This window comes from Choloepus didactylus, chromosome 9 (assembly GCF_015220235.1).
Source record: "Choloepus didactylus isolate mChoDid1 chromosome 9, mChoDid1.pri, whole genome shotgun sequence".
NCBI classification, from domain to species: Eukaryota; Metazoa; Chordata; class Mammalia; order Pilosa; family Megalonychidae; genus Choloepus; species Choloepus didactylus.
In genome coordinates this window covers 79,677,263-79,696,661 of record NC_051315.1, presented here as the reverse complement: position 1 = coordinate 79,696,661, position 19,399 = coordinate 79,677,263, and the positions used below count along the sequence as shown (strand labels likewise).

Genomic DNA, 19,399 nt, shown 5'->3' with positions numbered 1-19,399 from the left:
TAATGTTCCACATAGGGAGGAGGGCAGTGACTTTACCTTCAGAGTGGGTTTAGAGAGAGACATGCCACATCTGAGCAACAAAAGAGGTTCTCTGGGGGTGACTCTTAGGCACTATTATAAATAGGTTTAGCCTCTCCTAAGCAATAACAAACTTCATAAGGACAAGCCTCAAGATTGAGGGCTTGATCTACTACAATGGTAGTCCCCAATGCTTGTGAGAATATCAGGAATTCCCGAGGTGGGAAAGTTTCCACATTTTTCCCCAGGCTCTCAGGGGGTCTCTGCAAATACTCCTTACTCTCTGCTCAAATTACTCTGGGATATATTGGGGTTTCATGCTAACTGATACAAACCAACCAGCTCTCATCCCCTATTCAAGGTTCCTTATAATTATGGTGTTTGAATAAACTGACCATACAAGTTAAATTATATAGCTTCCTAAAGAAAGTATGGATTTTGCACCAAATAAACATCTCTTCCTTTTGTCTCACATAGAAGTTGAGGTTTTAAAACACAGTCAATATCATCCTTTACACTTTAGTCTGATTTACCTTAGTTCTAATCAAGTCCATTTCGTTCATATCTCTAATTGAAGTTTGATCTCTTTTTCAGCTTTTTTAACATTTGCTGTATGGAGTAATGGTGACATTCATAGCTGCTAAACCCTGGCTCTGAGTCTCAGGTGTCACACAGATGCCAGAAGTTACAGAGATTGACCAGGTTATACACAAACAGCTCAGCATCTTAGAATTTGGAGATAACCATTACAACTCATGAATAGATATGACTTCTGTAAGAACTTACAATCTGGGGACTTTTATGATAAGCCTTCCTCTGATAACCTATGCTCTCAGATTCGATTGTTAGAGTTTGCCTTTGTTACAATTAATGGAAGCATCTTTCAGTGTTACTGTTAACTATAGACTATAGTTTGAATTGATTGTATTTTTTCCCCTATAACATCCAGTTTTCAACATCTTGCAATGTTGACAATCATTTGCTCTCCCTCATTTAAAAATTTCTTATATTTTTACATTTAATCACAATCATTTATCACTCTAGGTTTCTCTAAGTTATACAATCCCAGTCTCTATTTTCTATCATTCTTTCTGGTGTCATACACACCGCTAGCCTTCCTCCTTCAACCTTACTCACACTCATCTTTTTTTCAGAGTACTTACAATATCGTGCTACTATCACACAGTATTGTGTTATCCATTTCTGGATCTATACAGTCAATCCTGTTGAACCTTCTGTACTCCTTCAGCATCAAATGCCCAATCTCTACCCTCCTTCTCCTAATAACCTGTGTTCTCAACTCTCAAATTGCACTCATTGTTGTTAGTCCATATTAGTGAGACCATATGCTATCTGTCCTTTTGTTTCTGGCTACTTTCGCTCAACGTAATGTCTACTGTCTACCATTTTGTCTTTTGGATTTTATATGTCACATATTATTTTATTTTTATTTTTTCCCATCTCTCTCTTTTTCCCTTACTGATAGTCTTCATTTCTACACTCTTCACAAAACTTTTCTCTTCTGTCTTTTCCTATCTGCCTTAGTGCTCCCTTTTGTATTTCTTGTAGAACAGGTATCTTGTTCACAAAGTCGCTCAGTGTCTGTTTGTCTGAAAATATTTTAAACTCTCCCTCATTTTTGAAGGAGATTTTTGCCAGATACAGAATTCTTGGTTGGCAGTTTTTCTTTTTCAGTGTCTTAAATAGATCATATAATTACCTTCTTACCTTCATGGTTTCTGCTGAGAATCTGCACATAATCTTATCAAACTTCCCTTGTATGTGATGGGTCACTTTTCTCTTGCTGTTTCATAATTCTCTCTTTGTCTTTGACATTTGACAATCTGATTAGTAAGTGTCTTGGAGTAGATGTATTTTGGATCCTATTCTATTTGAGGTGTTACACCTTCTTGTGCCTATAATTTTATGTCTTTCATAACAGATGGGAAATTTTCAGTGATTATTTCCTCCATTATTCTTTCTGCCCCTTTTCCTTTCTCTTCTCTTTTTGGGACACTGATGACATGTATATTTGTCATTCAGTTCCCTGAGATGCTGCTCATAGTTTTCCATTCTTTTCCCTATCTGTTCTTTTTTGTGTAGGATTTCAGAAGTTCTGGCTTCCAGTTCATGAGTCCTTTCTCTGCCTCTTCAAATCTGCTGCTGTATGTTTTCATTGTGTTTTTCATCTCTTCTATTGTGCCTTTCATTCTCATAAGTTCTGCTGATTATCTCTTCAAACTTTTGAGTTCTTCCTTATGTTTGCCCAATGACTACTTTATATCCTTCACCTCTTTGCCATATCTTCCCTCAACTCATTGATTTAGGAGGTTTGTTTGATTAATAATTAGTTTCAATTCCTGTATCTCAGTTGAAGTATAAGTTTGTTCCTTTGACTCGGCCTGTCTTCGTTTTTCCTAACATGATTTTTTTGTTGTCTAGGCCTCTGTTTTCCTTGATTTCCCCAATCAGATTTTACTAGACCAGAAGGATCCAGCTCTCAGGAGGAAGCTGTATTCAGTATAAGGTTTCCTTGAGGGTGAGACCCAGCAGATTGTGAAACTCTCCTGTGAGGAATCTAGACTCTGTGATTTTCCTATCCTGACCAGCAGGTGGTGCTTGTCAGTCCACAGCTACCCACATTGTAAAGGGGTGCAGTGCATTTAATTCTCAGTGGACCCTGTCCTGGCCAGGGACCAAGAGTGTCAGAAGTCAAGCTTAAGCTGTTTTTGTTTTTTGTTCCCCCCCACCCACCCAGACGCTGGGGTCTGAGTTCTCTGAGGGAGGGCAGCCACATGTGCTGGGCCCTGCCATCCTCTTTTCTTAGTGAAGATAAGCCTTTTGGGAATTGTCTCCTATACTTGAGTTTTTCCTTTGAGTCACTATCTTAACTCCACCCTTGTCTGGGTCAATGCTGACAATTGAAAATGCGTGAGGCTTTCTCTAATGAGCTTAGACTGAGGAAAAAAAAGGGGGAAAAACAAGAAGTCCCCTTTTCAGACCCAGTCCCCAGCCCTGCAGTTCACCAGGCAAAAACTGGAATTGGCACCTGTTTCTGTGTGCCCCTTTTCTTGGGGCACAGTCTTTTTCCAGTATTCTCATCTCAGCAGACTCCAGAAGTCTCTGTTTTTATTTATGTATTTTTTTCCCCGTCAGCCCTGCCTGTTCTCTGCCAGGATAAACCCCCAGGTTCTTTTCTTGCTTACTCCAGGTTTATCTGTGCACATAGCCTATATTCAGTAGTCCAGATTTTCTAATTAAACCTGCAACTGGAGCTTGGTTGAGCTATATTCCCTTGCTCCCAGCAGGGACTGCTTCTTTTCCCTCAGCAGTGTTTTGCAACTCAGCCTGCTATGTGGTGGTAGAGGGGTGCCAGCTCTGCAGTTTGGGGAGCTTTCCTTACAATTCTATGCTGCAGTCTCAGCCATTCCACCCATTGTTGATGGGTGTTTGATGTTGTCTGGTCACAGATATTCCCCCATACTATTTATTAGTATTTCCTGGCTGTTTACTAGCTCTCTAGGGGACTAACTAAAATTCCACACCTCCCTATGCCACCATCTTGCCCCACTTCCTGTTGCTTATGTTTTTGATGTAAAGTCTAAAAAATCATTGCCTAACACAAGCCCCTGAAGATGCATGCCTATGTTTATTCCAGGAATTTTATAGTTTTGATTCTTATATATAGGTGTTCAATCTATTTTGAATTAATTTTTATAGATGGTATGATTCTATTGCTCTCTATGTGATTCTATTGGTCTATATGTCTGTCCTTGTGCCAGTACCAGGGTGATTCTTTATTGTGGCTTTGTATTAACTTTCAAAATCAGGAAGCATGATTTCTCCAAATATGAATTTTTTGGTTTTTGTTTTTGTTATTTTTTGGTTATGATTTTGGCTATTTGGGGTCATTTAACCTTCCATATAAATCTGATAATTGGCTTTCTATTTCTGAAAAGAGGTGGTTGGAATTTTGATTGGGATTGCACTGAATCTATAAATCATTTTGGGTAGAATTGACCTCTTACTATCTAGTTTTCCTATCCATGGATGCAGAATGTCCTTCCATTTATTTAGGTTTTCTTTGATTTCTTTTAGCAATGTTTTGTGGTTTTATGTGTACAAGTCCTTCAAATCCTTGATTAAGTTTATTCTTAAGTATTTTGATTCTTTTAGTAGCTATTATAAATGGACCTTTTCTTTATTTCCTCTTCAGATTGGTAGTGTATAGAAATACTACTGATTTTTGCATGTTAATCATGTTTCACCATTTGCTAAATTCCTTTATTCCCTCCAGTAGCTTTGTTATGGGTTTTTCTAGATTTTCTCTATATAGGATCATGTCATCTGCAAATAGGGAAAATTTTACTTCTTCCTTTCCAATTTGGATGCTGTTTATTTCCTTTTCTTACCTAATTTTCCTGGCTACAACTTCCAGTACAATTTTTAATAATAGTGGTCATCCTTGTGTTGTTCCAGGTCTTGGAGGGAAATCTTTCAGTCTTTCACCATTTACTTTGTTAGCTATGGGTTTTTTATATATGTCCTTTTATCACATTGAGGAAGTTTCCCTCTATTTCATGTTTTCTAAGTGTTTTATTATTAAGAACAGTTGTTGGATTTTGTCAAATGCCTTTTCTGTGGCAGTTGAGATGTTTGTGTGCTTATTTTTTCCCCTCATTCTTTTAATGTAGTGTTTTACATTAATTGATTTTCTTATGTTGAACCACCCTTGCATACCTGGGATTAATCCCACTTAATCATGGTGTATAGTTCTTTTATTGTGCTGTTGGATTCAGTTTGTTAGTATCCTTTGAGGACTTTTGCATCTATATTCATAAGGGATATTGGTCTCTAATTTTCTTTTCTAGTGGTGTCTTTATCTGATTTGGTATTAGGATGATGATGGCCTCATAGAATGAGTTACGGAGTGTTCCCTATTCAATATTTTGAAAGAGTTTAAACAGAATTGTAAATTTTTCTTGGAATGTTTGATATACTTACCAATGAAACCATCTGGTCATTGGCTTCTCTTTGTTGGAAGGTTTTTGAAGACTGATTCAATCTCTTTACTTGTAATTGGTCTGTTGAGATCTTTTATTTCTTCTTGAGTCAGTGTGGGTAGTTTGTGTATTTCTAGGAATTTGTCCTTTTTGTCTAAGTTGTCTACTTTTTTGGCATACAGTTGTTCAGAGTATCCTCTTAAAATCCTTTTTATTTCTGTGGGTTTGATAGTAATGCCCACCCCTTTCATTTCTGATTTTAGTTATTTGCCTCCTTTCTCTCTTTTTCTGTGTCAGTCTAGCTGGAAGTTTCTTAATTTTGTTGATTTTTTTCAAAGAACCAACTTCTGTTTTCATTGATTCTATTGTTTTTATATTTTCTATTCCATTTATCTCTGCTCTAATCTTTGTTATTGCCTTCCTTCTGCTTGCTTTGGGTTTAGTTTTTGGTTATGAGGTTAAGTCTCTGGTTTGAGATCTTTCTTCTTTTTAATGTAAGCATTTGGAGCTATAAATTTTCCTCTCAGCACTGCCTTTGCTGCACCCCATAATGTTTGGTGTTGTGTTTTCATTTTCATTCACCTCAAGATATTTCCTAATTTCCCTTATGATTTCTTTGGCCCATTGGTTGTTTTTGAGTATGTTCTTTAATGTCCACAAATTTGTGAATCTTCCAGTTTTGTCTCTGTTATTGATTTGTTTCATTCCATTGCAGTTGGAGAAGATATATTGTATGATTTCAATATTTTTGAATTTATTGAGACTTATTTTTTGACTTAACATATGGTCTCTCTTGGAGAATGATCTGTGTGCACTAGAGAAAAATGAATATTCTGCTGTTGGGTAAAGTTAAGTCATTTATATATGTCTTTTAGGACTAGCTGGTTTAGAGTATCATTCAAGTCTTGTATTTCTGTATTTATCTTCTGTAAATATGTTCTATCCATTATTGAAAGTTGGGTAGTGGGGCATCCTATTACTAAGGTAGAAGCATCTATTTCTCCCTTCAAATCTGTCAACATTTGTTTCATATATTTTGGGGCTCTGTCATTAGGTGTGTGTGTGTGGGGTGTGTGGGTGTGTGTATGTGTGTGTGTATATATATATGTAGTTGTTATGGCTTCTTGCTGAATTGACCCATTTATCAGTTTATAGTGACCTTCTTTGTCCCTTGTAACAGTTTTTGATTTAAAGTCTTTTTTATCTGCTGTTAGTATATCTACCCCAGCAATTTTGGTTTCTATTTGCATTGTTTATTTTTTCCATCCTTTCACTTTCAATCTACTTGTGTCTTTGAATTTAAGATGTCTCTTTTAAAAGCAAATAGCTGGGGCAGGCGCGGGCGCGGGCGCGGGCGCGGGCGCGGCGGGCGGCGTGGTCCCCATGGAGCTGCTGTAGCGGTGGTGGCGCCGCGGCCAGGTCTGCGATGAGCTCTGCGGAGGCCGACCGCTGGGCGTGGCTGCTGGTGCTCAGCTTCGTGTTTGGGTGTAATGTCCTCCGGATCCTCCTCCCGTCCTTCTCCTCCTTCATGTCCAGGGTGCTGCAGAAGGACGCAGAGCAGGAGGCGCAGATGAGAGCGGAGATCCACGGGATGAAGCAAGAGCTCTCCACTGTCAACATGATGGACGAGTTCGCCAGATACGCCAGACTGGAGAGAAAGATCAACAAGATGACCGATAAGCTCAAAACTCACGTGAAAGCACGGACAGCTCAATTAGCCAAGATAAAATGGGTTATAAGTGTTGCTTTCTACCTATTGCAAGCTGCACTGATGATCTCACTTATTTGGAAGTATTATTCTGTCCCTGTGGCTGTGGTGCCAAGTAAATGGATAACTCCACTTGATCGCCTGGTAGCATTTCCTACTAGAGTAGCAGGTGGCATTGGAATTACTTGTTGGATTTTAGTCTGTAACAAAGTTGTGGCTATTGTGCTTCACCCTTTCAGCTGAAAAGGAAGACTACAGGACTTTTTATTTTGAATAGAAGTGGTGAGAGTAGACAGCCTTGTCTTGCTCTTCATCTTGGGGGCAGGGAACAGCTATAAGACTTTTAAAATGGATTTTCTCTTATTGGGTTAAAAATCTTATTTCCACTCCTTTTTTTTTAAGAAACAAAAGTGCATGTTAGCTTTTTGTTTTAACATGTTTGTTCTTGGGGTTTATGTGCAATTCTTATGTAAGAAACACAATCTTGTACTCTTGTCTTTGAGCCAGAAAGGTCAATCAGTGTTTGACAAGTGTGTACCAACTAACAGAATATCAGGTTCATAAATAATGGGTATCATTGCAGAGCGTCTGCGTGCTGCTTCTCCTGATTTGCACGCTTGGCATCTCTTTGGCTCAGATTGCCAGCTGGAAAGTCACAATTTTCTAACAACTGCAGTGCTTTGAAGATTTAATACTATTTTTACTCCAGATTAGAAAGTGACTTAATTTTAGTACCACTACTAGAATTCGATAATTTGTTTTTTAACCTCATATGGTAGAACTAAAACAGTAACACTAACTGATATTGCTTGTGCTTTTTTCTTCCTCTGTTTAAAATGTCATTTTTGGGGTAAGCGTTTGCTGCCATGGTATTATCTACTTATTTGAAACTGTTAATTTTTCACTGTGTTTTATAAATGTATTAATGAGACCATAATGCATTGTTTTGTGCTTGAATTCTGTTTTATATTTAAAACATTTAAAATGAAGTGTATTTTATAATCATTTAATATTTATGCTCTGTAGAATGGAAAAAAGTGAAAAACACACACACATGCACAAAACTAGGAAGGCTGATTAAATTAATTTGAACCAATATGTATTTGGCTCATAGAGTATAATTCTGCCAATTCTATTTTTCAAAATACCTTTTTTTCTAATTACAATCTTGGCAAGTGCATGTGTGACTTCCTTCCTTACAGCCAGTCCGAATTTGTTACTTGACAACTAGCATAGAGGCGTTGGTAGTTAACTAGGTGGGAACTGGCATCATATTAAAACTGAATTTCTCAGACTAGTTTCTGAAGGGTCATATTTGTGTTCTGTAATGATCTAGTAACTCATTATTTCTGCTAGTAGTACTGTGAAAAGACAAAGTGCTGTGGTACCTCAGTTTATCACTCCACTGCAAGACCATCCGAGTGGGTTTCTGGATTCCTGGTCATTCAGGTTCACAAGACTCTAAAGGCATTCCCAGCACCCTGTGGATCAGTGTAAAGAAAGGCTGCAGAACTGGGAGCCAGTGGTGGCTGCAGCTAACGGCCTGGTGGACACCTGGAGCAGGTCCAGTGCCCTGGTCACCACTCAGGATGCATTTTGGCCACAGACGATGAGCTGCAGCAGCACAGGGGAGCTGCAGTCTCGGTCCCTTAGCCGGGTGCCTCGACAGTTACGTGGCACTGGGAGGGCTCGTGCCCAACTCCCATTTGTGGTGACTTGCAGCTTGTAAACGGTAGGTTATGCAAGCAGGAATTGGGCAAGCAGGTACGGCATATGTATGGACATCCTCGGACCACTAGACAGGATATCGTATCCTTGGCCAGACCCTGGCTTATCTCCTGTGCATATATTCCTTCAGTTGCTAGGCAAGAATCGTGACAAATCTCCCTGAAGCTAGAAGAAAAGATTCACTGTTCTCAGCTGTTAATTCTTTCTTCCCACCTACATTAAATAGTTCATGGAGAATAAATAGGGGAAATTTAAGTGTCCTGTATGTTTCACATTGTTGTTTTCAAAAATTTATTTTTAAATAAATAATAAACACAGTTCTGAATTCTAACAAGACAAGAAGTGAAACAATGGGTAGTTTGTCTTCTGGCCCCTTGACTGTCCCCCCACCACCCTGGTCCCCAGGTCACCTCTCTAACCACTTTCTTGTGCTTCTTCCACTTATGGACCATGTATTTGTGAATATTGTTGTATATACTTTTTTTTTTGGTCATCATTTTGTTGGGGTGTGTTCACGTGCCGCGCAGTCATACAGAACAGATCGTGCTTTCGATTGTTCACAGTGCCATTGCATGGTTGTGCATTCATCGCCTGAGTCGGTCCCTGGCACCTTCATTGGCACACACACACAAATAGCGAGAGTGATAATTGGAGTGAGGAGGAGCGGTTGGGGTGGGAAAGAGCGCTGGGTGCCTTTGTCTGTTTGTTTCCTTCCCCTATTTTTCTGCTCATCCATCCAAAAACTAGACGGAGTGGAGTGTGGTCCTTGTGGCTTTCCCGGTCCCGTTGTCACCCCTCATGAGCTACATTTTTGTACGGCTGTCTTTGAGATTCGTGGGTTCTGGGTTGTGGTTTGATGGTTTCGGGTGTCCACCGCCAGCTACCCCAATTCTTTGGAGCCTGGAGAGGGTTGTCTGGAGTGTGCGTGGGAGTGCCCGCCGGGGTGGCCTCTCGGCTCCTTTTGGAGTCTCTCTGCTACTGAAGCTTATTTCATTTCCTTTCTTTTTTTTTTTTTTTTTTTTTTTTTTTTTAATCATCATTTTATTGAGGTGTGTTCACATGCCACGCAGTCATACAAAACAGGTTGTGCTTTCGATTGTTTACAGTACCATTGCATAGTTGTACATTCATCGCCTGGGTCGGTCCCTGGCACCTTCATTGGCACACACACAAAAATAACAAGAATAATAGTTAGAGTGAAAAAAGAGCGGTTGAGGTAAGGAAGAACACTGGGTGCCTTTGTCTGTTTGTTTGCTTCCCCTGCTTTTCTGCACATCCATCCGTAGACTAGACAAAGTGGAGTTTGGTCCTTGTGGCATTCCCGGTCCCGCTGTCACCCCTCATAAGCTACATTTTTATGCAACTGTCTTCGAGATTCGTGGGTTCTGGGTTGTAGTTTAATAGTTTCGGGTGTCCACCACCAGCTACCCCAATTCTTTGGAGCCTGGGGGGGGTTGTCTGGAGTGTGCGTGGGGGTGCCCACCGGAGTGATCTCTCGGCTCGTTTTGGGGTCTCTCTGCCACTGAGGCTTGTTTCGTTTCCTTTCGCATCCCCCTTTTGGTCGGGAGGGTGTTCTCCGTCCCGCGGTGCCGGGTCTGCATTCCTCCCCGGGGGTCATGTTCCACGTTGCCGGGGGGATTCACTTCCCTGGGTGTCTGGTCCCACGTGGCGGGGAGGGCAGTGATTTCACCTTTCAGGTTGGCTTGGCCGGAGGGGGGGGGGCCGCATCTGAGCGGCGGGGAGGCGTTCAGGGGGAGACTCTTGGGCACGGATGCGGGGAGGCCTGGCCTCTCCTTTGCGGCGGCCGTCTTCCCAGGGGTGGAACTTGTGGTGGAGGGCTCGGCCCATCGGACCGCCGGTCCCCTGTGTCTGTGGTCGTGTTGGCGGCCATGGAGGTGGGGTGGGCGGGTGCCCCTGCATTCTCCACAGGCTCCTGTTGTATACACTTTTAAAATAATTTTTTTAAAGTCCTAAAGGAATACCTTTGCCTGCTTTTTTTAAAAAACCCAACTTGGAAAGTATAGGAAAGGACCTAGCAAGTAAAGGTCTCCCATGATTCCACAGAACTAGGATTACTGGTGTTAACATTGTGTGTCCTGTTTTCCATATACATATGTGTAGTATTTATGGATAGCTATATAGATTTAGTATTTTTTTTTACTAGAAAATGTTGGATATAGTTAATAACTTTACATGAAAACAGATGTCTGTTTGATTTGAAATATAGAGCTCTCTTCATGCCAATTGTTTGCTTTTAATATTTGTGGTAAATCAAGAAAGGCAATCTTCTAATATGAAACCTGTAATCACTGTGGAGTGAGGTTCGCGCCCTCCTGCTTCCTCTCCTCTTGCCACTGGCTTCCTGCCTGACATCGCCGGGCTCTCTGGCTTCCGTGGGTGCCAAGGGAAGGTGCGCTGACGTGGCCCCTCCTTCCCGTTATGTCCACCAGGCCTCTGGGGTTATTGGTAAACTTCTCTGACCACCTTAGATGACAGGGATTTCTTTTTTCTTCTCCCCCTCCTCCAAACATCTGATTTAGTATCTATATGATTGATTTTCAGCTAATTTTGTATTGACTTGTGGTGTCTGCTGTTATGTGGGCTTGTATATGATGTTGTAAAACCTTTCTTGTAATAAAAAGGTTTTTTTCCAGTGAAAAAAAAAAAAAAAAAAAAAAAAAAAAAAAAGCAAATAGCTGGGTCATGTTTTTATCCATTCTGTTATTCTCTGCCTTTTGACTGGAGAGTTTAATCCATTTCCATTTAAAGTAACCACTGATAATTAAGGATTCTTCTGTCATTTGCTATTTCTTCCTATACATTTTTTGTTCCTTGATTCTTCTGTTAATGCCTACTTTCATATTTATTTGATTTTTTTGTAGTGTAGCATTTGAGACCATTCTCATTTCTTTCTGTATGTATTTTTCATATATTTTCTTTGTGGTTACAGTGGAACTTAAATTTACCATCCTAAATCTATAACAATCACATTTGATTTGATACCAACTTAACTTCTATGTAATATACACACAGTATATATGTACAGTGCACCCCTTCACTTTCCTACCTTTTTTTTGTATTAATTACAAATGATATCTTTATACATTGTATGCCTAAAACTATAGATTTGTCTTTACTTTTAATGCATTTGCATTTTAGAATAGTAAGAAGAAGTGGAGTTACATACCAAAAAATACAATTCAATAATACTAGTATTTATAATTACCCATATAGTTACTTTTACTGGAAGTCTTTATTTCTTTATGTCTGTCTGATCCATTGTGTAGTGCCCTTTCCTTTTCAGTCTAAAGAATTCCCTTCAGCATTGCTTGTAGGCAGGTCTAGCGGTAAGGAACCCCCTCAGCTTTTGTTTATCTGGGAATACTTTAATCTCTCCATTATTATTGAAAGACAGTCTCACCAGATACAAAATTCTTGGTTGGCAATTGTTTATTTTTGCAACATTTCAAATATTTTGTAATGCTGCCTTCTTGATTTTGTGGTGTCTGATGAGAAATCATTACTTATCTTATTGGGACTCACTTGTACATAACACATTGCTTTTCTCTTGCAACCTTCAGAACTCTCTCCTTGTCCTTGGCATTTGATAGTTTGACCAAAATGTATCTGCTTGTGGTTCTCCCTGGATTTTTCCTGTTGAAGTTCCTTGGGTTTCTTGAATGTGCATATTCATATCACTTCTCAATGACTAGATTAAAGATCCCTATCAGTTGGAGCTTCAAGCTTGCTCTCCCATTCCCCATTCCTCATTCTCTTTATTTCAGTTGGTAGATTTCACTCTGAAGATGGAGCCAAGGAAAGAACACTGAATTGTGTCAGAAATCTGTGTTCCAGACACCTGACCCTGCCATTCTTACCAAACCTGCCACTACCCAATTTCTCTTTTCTCTCCTTCTCTTTCTCTTCTCCCTCCCTATCCTTCTTTTCATCATAATGAATTACATATAGCTCCAGGATAAATCCTACTCCTTTCTCAATTCTCAGCTGACATACCACTTCCACCAGAAAGATTTCCCGAATCCTCTCACAAAATTCCTCAAGTAATGCTGGAATATGCTTCTTTAGCATCCTGTATTTATTTCTGTCAAGGTGTTTATTCTGTACTTTAGTTGCTTAATTATTTTACTGCCTTCCTCATTAGGCTGTAGCTACCAGGAATAAGAATGGTGCCTTTGTTTCTACAGCTCTAGTATTAATAGAGAAAGAACATACTGTAGGTGCTCAACAAATATTTGTTGAATGGATAAAGACCATTTCTTTTCTTGGCTCATGACCTTGATATTCCTTGGAGTATTTCTGTGTATATTTCTTTGGAAATCCCAATCATCCCCTCACTCTGCCTAAATCTTTCAAGTTCTCTATATAGCACACTGCAGGGTTATATATATTTAATTTTATTAAGCATGGTCATTTTTGTTACTGTTGTTATTACACCCTTAGTTTGGAATGTACTTTTCATTATAATGCTACCCATGAAGGGGAAATTAGATTTGACTTACTCTTTTTTTTTATGTGCATGCTTTACTAAGAAACATAATTTATTCCTCCTGAGTTTTAGGAGTTTCAGGCATTTTCATACAGCTGCCAAAGTGCTGATTTCCTCTTTCCTCTTCAGATATTCTGCAGAATGTTCCACTCGAGATGCTTTAAGTGCCATATCACTTTTCTTAAAATCCACCTGAAAATAAATAAAATTTTGTAAATATTTTCTAAATATTAGGGAAGGAGGCTAATATCTTTTGATGCTAAAACGGTTCTTAAGATTTTCACAATGTTTTCCAATAGGAAATAGTAATTTTGTATTAATAATCATAAATGAGGGAAATCTGCCAGTCTCTTCCCATGACGTAAAATAGTTACAGCTGTAAAGAATTTATATATTCTGACTTTCAGGTAATATATACTTGTTATCTCATTGTCTTGTAGGTTTTCTTCCATTACTAATAATTTACTAATGCTAATACTCATTTAACTCAAGATTGATAAACTAAATGATTATTAAATTAAGTCAGTCCCCCAAAAATTTAAGTATAAACTTGTTCCTTTATGAGAATCAATTTTTAAAGTTCTGATATCTTCCAGATATCTGTTTCTGAAAACTTTCCATAGTGGAATTTGTAATTCACCATGCATGGGATGACATAAAGTAGCATAAATTAATGTGTGAGAGAGGGTTATTATTGCATATTTCATATTTCTGCAAGTTTTGGCTAAACTCTTCACTCACTCAATGTATAGGTAAAGGAATGTACAGTCAAAGGAAATCAAATCATGGGGAGGAGGGCTATAAGTGAAAAACAGCCTCATCTTAATTTTTTGAGATGAAATAGAATGATGTTGAATATGTGAATACTTCTCATCCTACTTGGTGCAGATAAAGTGAATTATATCTTCTAAACATTAGAATTCTTAACTATCAAAGTGATCACTGGTAAATGTATACTGACATGAAATAAAGCCTCTAAATCTACTATTCTGTTTAGCAACCCAGATGCTTCAGATGGTTTTATTTCCCTATGGTTGAAACTGTATAACCATAGAGGAATTTCTATTTGTGGAAACATACTTTAAGTTTTGTATGTAACACATCTCATCATCTCATTTGATAATATGGTCCATCCATGAAAAGTTTGACTGAGTTCACAATAAACCACATCAGCCTTTGTACTTGATACTTAGCCAATAATATTCCATTAAATAACTCTTAGCCACTGTTAATCCATCAACATCATAAGAATATTCAAATTTACTCAATTATCGTCTTTTAATCAGTATTCAAATGGGTCAAGTTTAAATACTATAAAACAAAATGAGCAATCCCATTTTTTCCATTATTCACTTTTATTCTTAATTCTTGTTGCCAGTCAAGTTGATTATGACTGAACTGGTAATTATTAAATAAGGGAACAAATTGAAGTTGTAGCTTGGTCCTTTGAGAAGGTTTTTATTTTTCAAGTCCTTAGCATAAGATTAAATTTAAAATAAAGAGTTAAGAACTTTTGAAAAGACTAGTTCAGACTCTAGAGACAATGAAAGTAATGTAGACCTGAGTAAGATGTGATTTTAAAAGTAGGCAGTTGGTGGTTTGCTTTAAAGTATATTTTTAAATGCTGACGTTTATTGATTTTTCTCCAGTAGTTTTTTTCAGCATCACCTAGTTTAAACAAAGCAGATAGCATAGGGTTTACTGTTGGAAATGTGGGGGATAACAGTTATGCAATCTAAGCTGGATTTTCTAGGGAAAAATTTCATTTCCTATGAGGAGAAAAATTTTGGTATGCTGTCACTTACTAGTTGTATTCATCAAAATGCCTGAAGGCTTATTTGTGTTATGGAGATAGTTTTCCTCCATCAATATCCTGTGAAGCCTCAGGAAAGCCAGGGGAAATTTCACCGGATATTGAGATGGTAACATTTGGAGGCTACACAGACATAGTGCTGGGAAATGAAATAATGACCATTTAGAATTGGGAACTGGATAGAAGGAAATAAGAGGATTCAGATTCTTAGTTTGTTTCACTTGTTTCCCTTTGATAACAAATTCATTTTAAAATAAACTGTCATAATTTCTCCCTTTCCTATCTTTAAGTAAACCATACTTTGTATGTTTCGTATTTTTTTTCAAGTTAATCCAAACCATTCTTGCTCATCATCCTCCATCTCAACTCTATTAGTCAGTTTATCACTCTCACTTATTCAAAATACACATTTTGAGTTGTGGCTTTAAAGTTTTACACTCCTTTATTCTTTCTCTGAAGCAGCAATCTAATCATCTAACGTAAAGTGTAATGAATGGTTAAAGGTTTATGGTTCAAATACTGGCTCTGCCACTCATGAGCTTTGTGATATGGTTGTAGGGATTAAGTGTTAAGATTTTCAGAGGGCACGTAGCATATATCATAGAACCCAATGAATAGTGGCTTTTTTTTTTGTGGCTTAGAACACAAATTTATTATCTTACAGTTATGTAAGTTAAAAGTCTGACATAGAAAAATAAAATTAAGAAAACAAAAAATTCATTTACAATGGCACCAAAAAGAATAAAACACTTAGGAATAAATTTAACCAAGTAAATGCAAAATTGCATACTGCAAACTATAAAACATTACTGAAAGAAATTAATGAATACTAAATAAATGGACAGACATCCTGTATTCAAGGACTGGAAAATTTAATACTAAGATAGCAATACTCTCCAAATTTATCTACAGATTCAATGCAATCCTTATCAGAATTGCAAATGCCTTTTTTTTAAAACGCTTTTAGTATTTTAATGCGTTTCTATTGTGAACTCTAACATATATACATAACAATGATGAGTTTCACAAGTATGATTTAACAAGTATTTAGAGAGAAAATTTTGAAGAATGTGATGGATCGCAGTTCCACAACCAGCTATTTCCATTATTGTAAAATATATCATACATGCAGAAAGGTGTTAACTTTTGATGTACAGCTCAACAAGCAGTTATATAGGTAATTTCAAAAATTATTATGGATTACAGTTCCACAGTTTCAGTTCTTTCCTTATTATGCAATATAGGGTATGTACAGAAAGGTGAAGACTTCCCAAGCACAATTCAACGAGTAGCAATAGAGTAAATTGCAAAGTATGTTATATGTTACAGTTCCATCATATCATCTGCCTCCTTCCAGCTATTCCAACACCCCAGCATCTAAAAATATATATATGTATTTATATAAAGTTTCAGTATTCATAGACTTTGTTAAATCTTATCATGTTTTTTGCTCCCCTTCTTTCACTTAATCTCTTTCTCCATCTTCAGGGGTGTGTAGGCAGTGAGCACCCTAACTTGTTCATATTGAAAGGGGGTGTTGACAGTATGGGGAAGGGGGCTGCATCTGATTGTTCTTAAAGAAGCTGTTTGGCATAGGAGCTTGTCTGCATAGGAACACTCTCATGGATTTAAGTTTCTGAGAGATAAAACAGTGAGTGAACATTTTATAGAATCTCAGGGAGGGTCCTAGGTGTTTGGGGACTACTTTTGGTAAGTGCATGGTCTGCTGTGGCCATTTGGGATGTCTAGTTGGAGCTTGCATAAGAGAAACCGCCAGGATAGCCTCTTGCCTCTATTTGGGATTCCTCAGTCACTGTGACCTTTCTTTTTTTCCCCCTTTTGGTCAAGTAGGTATTTTCAATCTTTCACTGCCAATGCCAGGCTCAGATTTAAATATCTCTACTAAGTTGTTCTTCCTTAATATTCATGTCAGCATGTCTTAAATAGGGTTTAGAATTTTTCCAATTAAATTCATTCATTTTTCCAAAATTTTTTTTTCATTCAATATCTAGACTATTTTCTTGTCCTATAAGTATTCATAGATATTAATTTTTCCATTCATTACTGAAACTCTGAAGTTATTTTTAAAATTTTCTACTACCTTATCCCAACCATAGTTAAACAAATCCTGCATATTTTCTATATTGTGTCTCATGGATTTACCCCTTTCTCTTCATCCCTAGAACTCCTATTTCTCCTAACTACAGTATAACACTTAGCTAGTTTCCGCATCTATGATCTCATCTGCTTCCAATCCACCTTTAATTCTGCTGTTAGATTAACATTCCTGAAAGTTACTTATATATTCTCTTATTTGTTCACTTTTTCATGTATTTAACAAGCATTTACTGGATATCTTCTATGTGTTAGGCACTGTTCTACACTCACAACATAGAAATATGTTTTTCACCCTCAGGAAACATACAGTCCACTAGAGTTTACATGTAAACAAATACATGTAAACAAATAAGTACGTGTACGTGCAAGAATGTTGGAGGTACTTTGATACGCACATGGACAAGGTAAGATCAGGGCACAGGGAAACGAGTGGTCAGATTCCACGTGGGAAAGAGGTTAAGTCATGAAAGCCTTCCTAGAGGAGGCATCCATCTTCCCAAGGATTCACATCATCTCTTTTTTTCTGTGACCTGAACTGTCCTCTCCTGATCCTACATGTATGGCATGTTTTCCCACCTTGCCTTGCCTTTTTTAGATGGTTTCCTGCCCCTAATCCAGGCAGTCATTTTTCCTCCACCATTTCAATACCCTGTAGTTCTAAAATCCTACTTTAAACCCACTTCTATTCACCTATTCTCAGATAATTTTAGTTCACAGTGATCTCTTTTCAAATGTCTTATACACGATTCCTCAAACTTGGTATCTTATAGTCAGTTGTTCTTGCTGCCTTCCCTAATAGTTGTCACTGAAGAAATAATTGAAAAGAAGACACTTTATATTTAGACATCCCTGAATAAATATTTGTTAAAAGCATGGCTTTATAAACTTCTCCCTTATTTTCCCAACTAAAAGCTGTTCCAGAGCAGCATGTGTGTGTCGTTCACTTCTTGCTCCCTCTGAGCATGAAGTGTGCCAAGCATAGAGTAGATTCCTGATAAATAATTTAATAACCCATGAAAATAAGTATGAATGGATTTGCTAAATATACAGTATGTTTACTTCTAGTGCATGTATTTCATTCCTTGTTTAACAGTGGTTTCTAAATTATAAACTGGTATCCATGGACAAAACTCAGCTTCTTTCATACTAGATGTTATACAATACAACTATTTCTTGACTTTCTAAAATGTCAAGGCAGTATAACCCAGAATTCTGTATCTAAATTTGAATAATGTTATTTAAATTCTGCTTTTCTGAAATTCCAAATGGCTGTCGACCTGGAAAAACACATTTACAGACCATCGCAGTGTTGCCAGAGTTAGTCATTGGTGACAACTGCTGCTTCCTCGTCTTGTTGTGTACTATGGTCCTGGCTTCTGGATTGCCAGCAGCTCCATGGACTGATGTGCTGCACTTCCACTCCCCTCAAGGGGGCAGGTTTAAAAACAAGAGTGCCATTGTTTTAGGCAAGGGGGGAGATCATTAAAACATTAAAATAGGAAGTAACAAGTGAAAGGGAGGGCCTGTGCTCCTTCAGACCCATCCAGGCCAGTTGGCTGAAAGAAGACAACCATTGCCAGTTACCAGCTGTGCTATGAGCCAGGAGTGACAATATTATGTAGCTTGGAAGTGAATTTTTGGAAAAAATCACTTTGGACTTTAGTTTTCTCACTGAAAAAATAGTAATTAAAATAAAATAAATTAAAGAAAGAAAATTACACAACTCAGAACTCAAGTCACAGAACTTTTTTGGCTTCTCTGATCTCCAGCCTAGGTGAGATGACCTCCTCAGTTTTCCCACAACAGCCTGGGTTCACCTCTAATATACTTTCAAAATTGTGTTCTAATGGTCTTTTTACTGGACTGTTTTCCTCACTAATCTGTAATATTCTTAAGAGGTGTGTGTGCCAATATTTTATCTTTGTATTCCTGGTTCTGGCAAAGTAACAAGTTGTTAATAAATATTTGTTGATCAATAACCTACATTATGAAAATACAATCATTATGTTATCTTGATGCTTGCTTCAGTAGTAAGGGCATTTATTTTATAATTTGAGGCCATTCTTAATGCCAAAGATAATGGAAGACTAAAACTTCTAAGGAAGTCTGAAAACCACAGTGGGGATCTGGCATTAGCTTTTATGGCTGCTGTATCGTGATGGCTCATTAGATGATGTGGTTTCCACTATCTGCCTGATGTGTACTCAAAATCTGTCCTGCTGGCCTATGAAATATGTTTTACTACCAAATGGGGCACCAAAGAAAAGGTCAAATGGAGAATCTATTCTTAAAATCATCTAATGCCATTTGGAATTCATATTCCTTTCACTCCTAGCCTATTTGAAGTCTGCTTTTATAAGCCTAACTTTTTTCCCCCCAGATGTTTGCAGGTTGTTTTAAATCCTCAGAAATCCTCAGGTCAATATTCTTAAAGCTTAGTTGCATTAGTTGCAATTAATGAAACTAAACAGTATTAGGCAAAAACCTCTAAAAATACAGAGGAA

The 19,399-nt window shown here is 37.8% G+C and overlaps 2 protein-coding genes across 2 annotated transcripts in view; both read left to right on the top strand.

Annotated features, from left to right (window-relative positions):
* The window catches only part of COL5A2 (collagen type V alpha 2 chain), a 181,816-nt gene that overhangs the window by 58,070 nt on the left and 104,347 nt on the right, over nt 1-19,399 (top strand).
* Nucleotides 6,376-7,666, top strand: LOC119544906 (guided entry of tail-anchored proteins factor 1-like). Its single transcript, XM_037850472.1, has one exon. The coding sequence runs from the start codon at nt 6,448-6,450 to the stop codon at nt 6,970-6,972; it is 525 nt and encodes a 174-aa protein (XP_037706400.1). The 5' UTR covers nt 6,376-6,447; the 3' UTR covers nt 6,973-7,666.